The 12,786-nt window shown below is 59.0% G+C and overlaps 5 protein-coding genes across 11 annotated transcripts in view; 4 read left to right on the top strand and 1 right to left on the bottom strand.

The window, feature by feature from the left end:
- The window catches only part of UBAP2 (ubiquitin associated protein 2), a 162,504-nt gene that overhangs the window by 33,275 nt on the left and 116,443 nt on the right, over positions 1 to 12,786 (bottom strand). The gene's annotated exons all lie outside the window — the stretch shown is intronic.
- On the top strand, positions 1,502 to 2,077 carry LOC136569042 (interferon-like). Its single transcript, XM_066569313.1, has one exon. It carries the CDS (start codon positions 1,502 to 1,504, stop codon positions 2,075 to 2,077), a length of 576 nt encoding a protein of 191 aa, XP_066425410.1.
- Positions 4,493 to 5,068, top strand: LOC136569021 (interferon-like). The gene has a single exon (XM_066569290.1). It carries the CDS (start codon positions 4,493 to 4,495, stop codon positions 5,066 to 5,068), a length of 576 nt encoding a protein of 191 aa, XP_066425387.1.
- On the top strand, positions 7,479 to 8,054 carry LOC136569018 (interferon-like). The gene has a single exon (XM_066569285.1). The coding sequence runs from the start codon at positions 7,479 to 7,481 to the stop codon at positions 8,052 to 8,054; it is 576 nt and encodes a 191-aa protein (XP_066425382.1).
- Positions 10,472 to 11,047, top strand: LOC136569036 (interferon-like). Its single transcript, XM_066569306.1, has one exon. The coding sequence runs from the start codon at positions 10,472 to 10,474 to the stop codon at positions 11,045 to 11,047; it is 576 nt and encodes a 191-aa protein (XP_066425403.1).

Below are 12,786 nucleotides of genomic sequence, written 5' to 3' on the forward strand. Positions count from 1 at the left end.
TCTACCGCTTCTTGGCCATTTGGACTGACAGACACCAGCTTTCAAAAACGATGCACTCTGGCCTAGCAACTCCATCTGAAAGTTCCCTCAGGACTCAGGCATTAACCTCTGCACGTGCCATGCACTCGGACACTAAGTTCAAGTTGCTAAGATGGTCTCAAAGTTGACCCTGTCCTACAGTGGCCCGGGGATCTCCATTCTGCAGGCAGGGCTCCCAGCACTTGCCACGTGCCACTTCAGCAGCGGGCCTGGAGATCGCTGACACACAAGGCTACAAACATCCACTCCCCTCCACAGCCTCTTTGCCCCAAAAGTCTCCAACCTTCAAAGCCCATGCTGTGCTCCTAGCAACCATCCAACCATTTCTCCACGAGGCCATGGCAATCGTCCCCTTGCAGATCTCTGCACAGCCCTCATTCCTCCTCACCGATCCCCAGCTTTTCTGCGCTTTTGCAAAGGCATCTGAAACTGCTGGCAAACCTTCGCTACTCAGCCGCAGAAGCCCAGGCCCTGCCGTCTTGCTCACACGTGATGTCCTCTAGACCCCCGTGCCTCTTCAGAGCCATCCCCTCCAAGGACGCCACACCTCGCACGGGCCAACGAGCCCTGAACAGGACACGCTCTTGCAGGCCAGGGCTCTGGCAATCCCAAAACACAACCCCATTGCTTTCACGGGGGACAGTCCTCTTTGGCCCTGCGGCTGCCTCATCCACCGGGCCATGCATCTCCAAACCGGACCCTTGCTCCAGGGCCACAGCCAGCGGAGCAAGCACGACAGGAAGAGCAAAGCCCCTCCCTTGCGCCGCCTTCTTCACTGAGCCTTCCTTGCCTGCCTCCTTGCTGGCTCCTCCCAAACACAGCCGCTGGAGCGCCTGCCTCTGTGCAAGGACACACTCAGGCCTCCAAGGCCCACGTGCACACACAGCCCCTCGAACACTGCCTCTGGGCATTGACCCCAGGAGGGGAAACGCCAGCCCCCGCCCACTGACATCACCGCACATGCCTTGCAACCACAAAAGGAAAACAGTGGCTAAGATGAAAATAAAGGCAAGCCACCGAGTGAAAGGAAAAGTCACCACAGCCACCAGCAGGGCTTTGCGGGTGGAAAGCATGCTTGGCCACAAAGAGAGACTCAGTAGCACAGCACGGACCGCGCAGCTGGCCCGGCAGGTGAAGGGCAACAGCCAAGAGCCCTCTCCGCCACACCTGACAACGACGCCTCCGAGACAGAGCTTTCGCAAGGCCGGCACGCCGCTGCCACCACAATCCCCAACCACGGACACCCCGACCAAACACTTCCCCAAAACCTACACAGCCACCAGTACAGACTGGAAAGTACAGGCAGAAACTGCGGACAACCGGAAAGCGATGAAGGGAAAGCTGCCTCGCATACAAAGCCGCGCACCCGGAGCCACCCCAAGCACAGCCACCAGCAGCACCAGCCAGCCTCACCGGGCTCCTCCTGCCCAGCAGCACCCAACAGCACCCACAGAGAATCACCATGGCTGCGGCCACAGCCACACAGCCACGCCTGCCGCACGCCGCCCCGGCGCTCCTGCTCCTCCTCACCGCTCTGGCCGGCACCCTGGCCTGCCAACACCTCTGGACACACGAGGACACCTTCCCCGGCGACGCTCTCCGCCTCCTCCAGGACATGGCTGCGGTCGGCCACACGCAGCCCTGCCACCTGCCAGAGCCGCCCTTCTTCCCCGCCAGCCTGCTCCACCACAACCTGCAGCCGCACCAAGCCGCCGCCACCGCCCTGCGCATCCTGCAGCACCTCTTCCACACCCTCAGCTCCAACAGCACCCGCCAGCACTGGCCCGGCCAGGCTCGCAACCACCTCCTCAACAAGCTGCAGCACCACATCCACCACCTGGAGCAATGCCTCCCCGACAACGCCACGCCCTTCAAAGGACCACGCAACCCGCTGCTCGCCATCAACAAGTACTTCAGGGACATCCACCTCTTCCTGCACGCCCACAACCACAGCGCCTGCGCCTGGGACCACGTCCGCCTCGAAGCTCGTGCCTCTCTACTGCACCTCCACAACCTCACACGCGCCACGCGCCGCTAGCGCCAAGGCCCACCCGCCCAGCCACACCTAGGCCCCAAACCCACCTCCAACCCCACGCCTCCTCTCACCTGGGACCACACACAGGCCTGCAACAACCGCACGGCCCCCGCAGCCTTCAACCGCTGCGTCTCCAGCGATTCCGCTGCTCATACTGATACGGACCAAAGACCTTCTCCACTTATTTATTGACTTATTTATTTAGTTATTTATTTTATTTACCTATTTATTCACGTATTTATTTTTCTACCTCTTCACTTATTTGTGCCAGTCCAAATAAAGACTTATGACAAAACACTTGCCACTGCCTCTCCTCTCTCGAGCACTGCAAGCACTCTTTGCGCCAGGGGAAAGCCATCTCCGCCCAACGCCTACTCCAAGCCCTGCTGCAAACAGCCCCCGACCCCTCTTCTCAACGGCGCCTGCCCAAGCAGCAGCCCCTGTGCAAGCCCCTGTGCAAAAGCACTGCCAGCCTTTGGCCAACACCATGGAAGCACAAAAAGAAAAACACCCAAAGGCTGCTCAAGAGCACCGCTGCACCTCATCTGCTTTATCCACACCTTGCTCCATCCATCCAATCCATGCCCCTCTGACTCACAGACAACGACGTCATGCGGGACACTGTCAAGCACTTTGCACAAAGCCAGGCACACGAGGTCACTTTCCTTGCCCCTCTCCACCACTGCCGCGGAGCCCTAAGCATAGAACAGCACCAAAACTGCCAGGAATGGTGATTTTGCACTTTGGAATGCCATGCTCCCTGTTCCCAATCACCTCTTGCTTTTCCATTGGCCTTAACATAGTCTCCCGGAGAAGCAGCCTCATCTTCTTGCCTCACACAGAGCTCAGCCTGAATGCTCCGTACTTCCCACACTCTTCTCCTTTTCCCTTTCTAAAAACGGGGCTTCTACTTCCCTTCTACCGCTTCTTGGCCATTTGGACTGACAGACACCAGCTTTCAAAAACGATGCACTCTGGCCTAGCAACTCCATCTGAAAGTTCCCTCAGGACTCAGGCATTAACCTCTGCACGTGCCATGCACTCGGACACTAAGTTCAAGTTGCTAAGATGGTCTCAAAGTTGACCCTGTCCTACAGTGGCCCGGGGATCTCCATTCTGCAGGCAGGGCTCCCAGCACTTGCCACGCGCCACTTCAGCAGCGGGCCTGGAGATCGCTGACACACAAGGCTACAAACATCCACTCCCCTCCACAGCCTCTTTGCCCCAAAAGTCTCCAACCTTCAAAGCCCATGCTGTGCTCCTAGCAACCATCCAACCATTTCTCCACGAGGCCATGGCAATCGTCCCCTTGCAGATCTCTGCACAGCCCTCATTCCTCCTCACCGATCCCCAGCTTTTCTGCGCTTTTGCAAAGGCATCTGAAACTGCTGGCAAACCTTCGCTACTCAGCCGCAGAAGCCCAGGCCCTGCCGTCTTGCTCACACGTGATGTCCTCTAGACCCCCGTGCCTCTTCAGAGCCATCCCCTCCAAGGACGCCACACCTCGCACGGGCCAACGAGCCCTGAACAGGACACGCTCTTGCAGGCCAGGGCTCTGGCAATCCCAAAACACAACCCCATTGCTTTCACGGGGGACAGTCCTCTTTGGCCCTGCGGCTGCCTCATCCACCGGGCCATGCATCTCCAAACCGGACCCTTGCTCCAGGGCCACAGCCAGCAGAGCAAGCACGACAGGAAGAGCAAAGCCCCTCCCTTGCGCCGCCTTCTTCACTGAGCCTTCCTTGCCTGCCTCCTTGCTGGCTCCTCCCAAACACAGCCGCTGGAGCGCCTGCCTCTGTGCAAGGACACACTCAGGCCTCCAAGGCCCACGTGCACACACAGCCCCTCGAACACTGCCTCTGGGCATTGACCCCAGGAGGGGAAACGCCAGCCCCCGCCCACTGACATCACCGCACATGCCTTGCAACCACAAAAGGAAAACAGTGGCTAAGATGAAAATAAAGGCAAGCCACCGAGTGAAAGGAAAAGTCACCACAGCCACCAGCAGGGCTTTGCGGGTGGAAAGCATGCTTGGCCACAAAGAGAGACTCAGTAGCACAGCACGGACCGCGCAGCTGGCCCGGCAGGTGAAGGGCAACAGCCAAGAGCCCTCTCCGCCACACCTGACAACGACGCCTCCGAGACAGAGCTTTCGCAAGGCCGGCACGCCGCTGCCACCACAATCCCCAACCACGGACACCCCGACCAAACACTTCCCCAAAACCTACACAGCCACCAGTACAGACTGGAAAGTACAGGCAGAAACTGCGGACAACCGGAAAGCGATGAAGGGAAAGCTGCCTCGCATACAAAGCCGCGCACCCGGAGCCACCCCAAGCACAGCCACCAGCAGCACCAGCCAGCCTCACCGGGCTCCTCCTGCCCAGCAGCACCCAACAGCACCCACAGAGAATCACCATGGCTGCGGCCACAGCCACACAGCCACGCCTGCCGCACGCCGCCCCGGCGCTCCTGCTCCTCCTCACCGCTCTGGCCGGCACCCTGGCCTGCCAACACCTCTGGACACACGAGGACACCTTCCCCGGCGACGCTCTCCGCCTCCTCCAGGACATGGCTGCGGTCGGCCACACGCAGCCCTGCCACCTGCCAGAGCCGCCCTTCTTCCCCGCCAGCCTGCTCCACCACAACCTGCAGCCGCACCAAGCCGCCGCCACCGCCCTGCGCATCCTGCAGCACCTCTTCCACACCCTCAGCTCCAACAGCACCCGCCAGCACTGGCCCGGCCAGGCTCGCAACCACCTCCTCAACAAGCTGCAGCACCACATCCACCACCTGGAGCAATGCCTCCCCGACAACGCCACGCCCTTCAAAGGACCACGCAACCCGCTGCTCGCCATCAACAAGTACTTCAGGGACATCCACCTCTTCCTGCACGCCCACAACCACAGCGCCTGCGCCTGGGACCACGTCCGCCTCGAAGCTCGTGCCTCTCTACTGCACCTCCACAACCTCACACGCGCCACGCGCCGCTAGCGCCAAGGCCCACCCGCCCAGCCACACCTAGGCCCCAAACCCACCTCCAACCCCACGCCTCCTCTCACCTGGGACCACACACAGGCCTGCAACAACCGCACGGCCCCCGCAGCCTTCAACCGCTGCGTCTCCAGCGATTCCGCTGCTCATACTGATACGGACCAAAGACCTTCTCCACTTATTTATTGACTTATTTATTTAGTTATTTATTTTATTTACCTATTTATTCACGTATTTATTTTTCTACCTCTTCACTTATTTGTGCCAGTCCAAATAAAGACTTATGACAAAACACTTGCCACTGCCTCTCCTCTCTCGAGCACTGCAAGCACTCTTTGCGCCAGGGGAAAGCCATCTCCGCCCAACGCCTACTCCAAGCCCTGCTGCAAACAGCCCCCGACCCCTCTTCTCAACGGCGCCTGCCCAAGCAGCAGCCCCTGTGCAAGCCCCTGTGCAAAAGCACTGCCAGCCTTTGGCCAACACCATGGAAGCACAAAAAGAAAAACACCCAAAGGCTGCTCAAGAGCACCGCTGCACCTCATCTGCTTTATCCACACCTTGCTCCATCCATCCAATCCATGCCCCTCTGACTCACAGACAACGACGTCATGCGGGACACTGTCAAGCACTTTGCACAAAGCCAGGCACACGAGGTCACTTTCCTTGCCCCTCTCCACCACTGCCGCGGAGCCCTAAGCATAGAACAGCACCAAAACTGCCAGGAATGGTGATTTTGCACTTTGGAATGCTCCCTGTTCCCAATCACCTCTTGCTTTTCCATTGGCCTTAACATAGTCTCCCGGAGAAGCAGCCTCATCTTCTTGCCTCACACAGAGCTCAGCCTGAATGCTCCGTACTTCCCACACTCTTCTCCTTTTCCCTTTCTAAAAACGGGGCTTCTACTTCCCTTCTACCGCTTCTTGGCCATTTGGACTGACAGACACCAGCTTTCAAAAACGATGCACTCTGGCCTAGCAACTCCATCTGAAAGTTCCCTCAGGACTCAGGCATTAACCTCTGCACGTGCCATGCACTCGGACACTAAGTTCAAGTTGCTAAGATGGTCTCAAAGTTGACCCTGTCCTACAGTGGCCCGGGGATCTCCATTCTGCAGGCAGGGCTCCCAGCACTTGCCACGCGCCACTTCAGCAGCGGGCCTGGAGATCGCTGACACACAAGGCTACAAACATCCACTCCCCTCCACAGCCTCTTTGCCCCAAAAGTCTCCAACCTTCAAAGCCCATGCTGTGCTCCTAGCAACCATCCAACCATTTCTCCACGAGGCCATGGCAATCGTCCCCTTGCAGATCTCTGCACAGCCCTCATTCCTCCTCACCGATCCCCAGCTTTTCTGCGCTTTTGCAAAGGCATCTGAAACTGCTGGCAAACCTTCGCTACTCAGCCGCAGAAGCCCAGGCCCTGCCGTCTTGCTCACACGTGATGTCCTCTAGACCCCCGTGCCTCTTCAGAGCCATCCCCTCCAAGGACGCCACACCTCGCACGGGCCAACGAGCCCTGAACAGGACACGCTCTTGCAGGCCAGGGCTCTGGCAATCCCAAAACACAACCCCATTGCTTTCACGGGGGACAGTCCTCTTTGGCCCTGCGGCTGCCTCATCCACTGGGCCATGCATCTCCAAACCGGACCCTTGCTCCAGGGCCACAGCCAGCGGAGCAAGCACGACAGGAAGAGCAAAGCCCCTCCCTTGCGCCGCCTTCTTCACTGAGCCTTCCTTGCCTGCCTCCTTGCTGGCTCCTCCCAAACACAGCAGCTGGAGCGCCTGCCTCTGTGCAAGGACACACTCAGGCCTCCAAGGCCCACGTGCACACACAGCCCCTTGAACACTGCCTCTGGGCATTGACCCCAGGAGGGGAAACGCCAGCCCCCGCCCACTGACATCACCGCACATGCCTTGCAACCACAAAAGGAAAACAGTGGCTAAGATGAAAATAAAGGCAAGCCACCGAGTGAAAGGAAAAGTCACCACAGCCACCAGCAGGGCTTTGCGGGTGGAAAGCATGCTTGGCCACAAAGAGAGACTCAGTAGCACAGCACGGACCGCGCAGCTGGCCCGGCAGGTGAAGGGCAACAGCCAAGAGCCCTCTCCGCCACACCTGACAACGACGCCTCCGAGACAGAGCTTTCGCAAGGCCGGCACGCCGCTGCCACCACAATCCCCAACCACGGACACCCCGACCAAACACTTCCCCAAAACCTACACAGCCACCAGTACAGACTGGAAAGTACAGGCAGAAACTGCGGACAACCGGAAAGCGATGAAGGGAAAGCTGCCTCGCATACAAAGCCGCGCACCCGGAGCCACCCCAAGCACAGCCACCAGCAGCACCAGCCAGCCTCACCGGGCTCCTCCTGCCCAGCAGCACCCAACAGCACCCACAGAGAATCACCATGGCTGCGGCCACAGCCACACAGCCACGCCTGCCGCACGCCGCCCCGGCGCTCCTGCTCCTCCTCACCGCTCTGGCCGGCACCCTGGCCTGCCAACACCTCTGGACACACGAGGACACCTTCCCCGGCGACGCTCTCCGCCTCCTCCAGGACATGGCTGCGGTCGGCCACACGCAGCCCTGCCACCTGCCAGAGCCGCCCTTCTTCCCCGCCAGCCTGCTCCACCACAACCTGCAGCCGCACCAAGCCGCCGCCACCGCCCTGCGCATCCTGCAGCACCTCTTCCACACCCTCAGCTCCAACAGCACCCGCCAGCACTGGCCCGGCCAGGCTCGCAACCACCTCCTCAACAAGCTGCAGCACCACATCCACCACCTGGAGCAATGCCTCCCCGACAACGCCACGCCCTTCAAAGGACCACGCAACCCGCTGCTCGCCATCAACAAGTACTTCAGGGACATCCACCTCTTCCTGCACGCCCACAACCACAGCGCCTGCGCCTGGGACCACGTCCGCCTCGAAGCTCGTGCCTCTCTACTGCACCTCCACAACCTCACACGCGCCACGCGCCGCTAGCGCCAAGGCCCACCCGCCCAGCCACACCTAGGCCCCAAACCCACCTCCAACCCCACGCCTCCTCTCACCTGGGACCACACACAGGCCTGCAACAACCGCACGGCCCCCGCAGCCTTCAACCGCTGCGTCTCCAGCGATTCCGCTGCTCATACTGATACGGACCAAAGACCTTCTCCACTTATTTATTGACTTATTTATTTAGTTATTTATTTTATTTACCTATTTATTCACGTATTTATTTTTCTACCTCTTCACTTATTTGTGCCAGTCCAAATAAAGACTTATGACAAAACACTTGCCACTGCCTCTCCTCTCTCGAGCACTGCAAGCACTCTTTGCGCCAGGGGAAAGCCATCTCCGCCCAACGCCTACTCCAAGCCCTGCTGCAAACAGCCCCCGACCCCTCTTCTCAACGGCGCCTGCCCAAGCAGCAGCCCCTGTGCAAGCCCCTGTGCAAAAGCACTGCCAGCCTTTGGCCAACACCATGGAAGCACAAAAAGAAAAACACCCAAAGGCTGCTCAAGAGCACCGCTGCACCTCATCTGCTTTATCCACACCTTGCTCCATCCATCCAATCCATGCCCCTCTGACTCACAGACAACGACGTCATGCGGGACACTGTCAAGCACTTTGCACAAAGCCAGGCACACGAGGTCACTTTCCTTGCCCCTCTCCACCACTGCCGCGGAGCCCTAAGCATAGAACAGCACCAAAACTGCCAGGAATGGTGATTTTGCACTTTGGAATGCTCCCTGTTCCCAATCACCTCTTGCTTTTCCATTGGCCTTAACATAGTCTCCCGGAGAAGCAGCCTCATCTTCTTGCCTCACACAGAGCTCAGCCTGAATGCTCCGTACTTCCCACACTCTTCTCCTTTTCCCTTTCTAAAAACGGGGCTTCTACTTCCCTTCTACCGCTTCTTGGCCATTTGGACTGACAGACACCAGCTTTCAAAAACGATGCACTCTGGCCTAGCAACTCCATCTGAAAGTTCCCTCAGGACTCAGGCATTAACCTCTGCACGTGCCATGCACTCGGACACTAAGTTCAAGTTGCTAAGATGGTCTCAAAGTTGACCCTGTCCTACAGTGGCCCGGGGATCTCCATTCTGCAGGCAGGGCTCCCAGCACTTGCCACGCGCCACTTCAGCAGCGGGCCTGGAGATCGCTGACACACAAGGCTACAAACATCCACTCCCCTCCACAGCCTCTTTGCCCCAAAAGTCTCCAACCTTCAAAGCCCATGCTGTGCTCCTAGCAACCATCCAACCATTTCTCCACGAGGCCATGGCAATCGTCCCCTTGCAGATCTCTGCACAGCCCTCATTCCTCCTCACCGATCCCCAGCTTTTCTGCGCTTTTGCAAAGGCATCTGAAACTGCTGGCAAACCTTCGCTACTCAGCCGCAGAAGCCCAGGCCCTGCCGTCTTGCTCACACGTGATGTCCTCTAGACCCCCGTGCCTCTTCAGAGCCATCCCCTCCAAGGACGCCACACCTCGCACGGGCCAACGAGCCCTGAACAGGACACGCTCTTGCAGGCCAGGGCTCTGGCAATCCCAAAACACAACCCCATTGCTTTCACGGGGGACAGTCCTCTTTGGCCCTGCGGCTGCCTCATCCACTGGGCCAATGCATCTCCAAACCAGACCCTTGCTCCAGGGCCACAGCCAGCGGAGCAAGCACGACAGGAAGAGCAAAGCCCCTCCCTTGCGCCGCCTTCTTCACTGAGCCTTCCTTGCCTGCCTCCTTGCTGGCTCCTCCCAAACACAGCAGCTGGAGCGCCTGCCTCTGTGCAAGGACACACTCAGGCCTCCAAGGCCCACGTGCACACACAGCCCCTTGAACACTGCCACTGCCTCTGGGCATTGACCCCAGGAGGGGAAACGCCAGCCCCCGCCCACTGACATCACCGCACATGCCTTGCAACCACAAAAGGAAAACAGTGGCTAAGATGAAAATAAAGGCAAGCCACCGAGTGAAAGGAAAAGTCACCACAGCCACCAGCAGGGCTTTGCGGGTGGAAAGCATGCTTGGCCACAAAGAGAGACTCAGTAGCACAGCACGGACCGCGCAGCTGGCCCGGCAGGTGAAGGGCAACAGCCAAGAGCCCTCTCCGCCACACCTGACAACGACGCCTCCGAGACAGAGCTTTCGCAAGGCCGGCACGCCGCTGCCACCACAATCCCCAACCACGGACACCCCGACCAAACACTTCCCCAAAACCTACACAGCCACCAGTACAGACTGGAAAGTACAGGCAGAAACTGCGGACAATCGGAAAGCGATGAAGGGAAAGCTGCCTCGCATACAAAGCCGCGCACCCGGAGCCACCCCAAGCACAGCCACCAGCAGCACCAGCCAGCCTCACCGGGCTCCTCCTGCCCAGCAGCACCCAACAGCACCCACAGAGACTCACCATGGCTGCGGCCACAGCCACACAGCCACGCCTGCCGCACGCCGCCCCGGCGCTCCTGCTCCTCCTCACCGCTCTGGCCGGCACCCTGGCCTGCCAACACCTCTGGACACACGAGGACACCTTCCCCGGCGACGCTCTCCGCCTCCTCCAGGACATGGCTGCGGTCGGCCACACGCAGCCCTGCCACCTGCCAGAGCCGCCCTTCTTCCCCGCCAGCCTGCTCCACCACAACCTGCAGCCGCACCAAGCCGCCGCCACCGCCCTGCGCATCCTGCAGCACCTCTTCCACACCCTCAGCTCCAACAGCACCCGCCAGCACTGGCCCGGCCAGGCTCGCAACCACCTCCTCAACAAGCTGCAGCACCACATCCACCACCTGGAGCAATGCCTCCCCGACAACGCCACGCCCTTCAAAGGACCACGCAACCCGCTGCTCGCCATCAACAAGTACTTCAGGGACATCCACCTCTTCCTGCACGCCCACAACCACAGCGCCTGCGCCTGGGACCACGTCCGCCTCGAAGCTCGTGCCTCTCTACTGCACCTCCACAACCTCACACGCGCCACGCGCCGCTAGCGCCAAGGCCCACCCGCCCAGCCACACCTAGGCCCCAAACCCACCTCCAACCCCACGCCTCCTCTCACCTGGGACCACACACAGGCCTGCAACAACCGCACGGCCCCCGCAGCCTTCAACCGCTGCGTCTCCAGCGATTCCGCTGCTCATACTGATACGGACCAAAGACCTTCTCCACTTATTTATTGACTTATTTATTTAGTTATTTTATTTACCTATTTATTCACGTATTTATTTTTCTACCTCTTCACTTATTTGTGCCAGTCCAAATAAAGACTTATGACAAAACACTTGCCACTGCCTCTCCTCTCTCGAGCACTGCAAGCACTCTTTGCGCCAGGGGAAAGCCATCTCCGCCCAACGCCTACTCCAAGCCCTGCTGCAAACAGCCCCCGACCCCTCTTCTCAACGGCGTCTGCCCAAGCAGCAGCCCCTGTGCAAGCCCCTGTGCAAAAGCACTGCCAGCCTTTGGCCAACACCATGGAAGCACAAAAAGAAAAACACCCAAAGGCTGCTCAAGAGCACCGCTGCACCTCATCTGCTTTATCCACACCTTGCTCCATCCATCCAATCCATGCCCCTCTGACTCACAGACAACGACGTCATGCGGGACACTGTCAAGCACTTTGCACAAAGCCAGGCACACGAGGTCACTTTCCTTGCCCCTCTCCACCACTGCCGCGGAGCCCTAAGCATAGAACAGCACCAAAACTGCCAGGAATGGTGATTTTGCACTTTGGAATGCCATGCTCCCTGTTCCCAATCACCTCTTGCTTTTCCATTGGCCTTAACATAGTCTCCCGGAGAAGCAGCCTCATCTTCTTGCCTCACACAGAGCTCAGCCTGAATGCTCCATACTTCCCACACTCTTCTCCTTTTCCCTTTCTAAAAACGGGGCTTCTACTTCCCTTCTACCGCTTCTTGGCCATTTGGACTGACAGACACCAGCTTTCAAAAACGATGCACTCTGGCCTAGCAACTCCATCTGAAAGTTCCCTCAGGACTCAGGCATTAACCTCTGCACGTGCCATGCACTCGGACACTAAGTTCAAGTTGCTAAGATGGTCTCAAAGTTGACCCTGTCCTACAGTGGCCCGGGGATCTCCATTCTGCAGGCAGGGCTCCCAGCACTTGCCACGCGCCACTTCAGCAGCGGGCCTGGAGATCGCTGACACACAAGGCTACAAACATCCACTCCCCTCCACAGCCTCTTTGCCCCAAAAGTCTCCAACCTTCAAAGCCCATGCTGTGCTCCTAGCAACCATCCAACCATTTCTCCACGAGGCCATGGCAATCGTCCCCTTGCAGATCTCTGCACAGCCCTCATTCCTCCTCACCGATCCCCAGCTTTTCTGCGCTTTTGCAAAGGCATCTGAAACTGCTGGCAAACCTTCGCTACTCAGCCGCAGAAGCCCAGGCCCTGCCGTCTTGCTCACACGTGATGTCCTCTAGACCCCCGTGCCTCTTCAGAGCCATCCCCTCCAAGGACGCCACACCTCGCACGGGCCAACGAGCCCTGAACAGGACACGCTCTTGCAGGCCAGGGCTCTGGCAATCCCAAAACACAACCCCATTGCTTTCACGGGGGACAGTCCTCTTTGGCCCTGCGGCTGCCTCATCCACCGGGCCATGCATCTCCAAACCGGACCCTTGCTCCAGGGCCACAGCCAGCGGAGCAAGCACGACAGGAAGAGCAAAGCCCCTCCCTTGCGCCGCCTTCTTCACTGAGCCTTCCTTGC

Source organism: Molothrus aeneus, chromosome Z (assembly GCF_037042795.1).
Source record: "Molothrus aeneus isolate 106 chromosome Z, BPBGC_Maene_1.0, whole genome shotgun sequence".
Taxonomy (NCBI): Eukaryota; Metazoa; Chordata; class Aves; order Passeriformes; family Icteridae; genus Molothrus; species Molothrus aeneus.

Coding starts and splice junctions, on each gene's coding strand:
- LOC136569042 (XM_066569313.1), top strand. CDS start 1,502: ATGGCTGCGGCCACAGCCACACAGCCACGCCTGCCGCACGCCGCCCCG.
- LOC136569021 (XM_066569290.1), top strand. CDS start 4,493: ATGGCTGCGGCCACAGCCACACAGCCACGCCTGCCGCACGCCGCCCCG.
- LOC136569036 (XM_066569306.1), top strand. CDS start 10,472: ATGGCTGCGGCCACAGCCACACAGCCACGCCTGCCGCACGCCGCCCCG.
- LOC136569018 (XM_066569285.1), top strand. CDS start 7,479: ATGGCTGCGGCCACAGCCACACAGCCACGCCTGCCGCACGCCGCCCCG.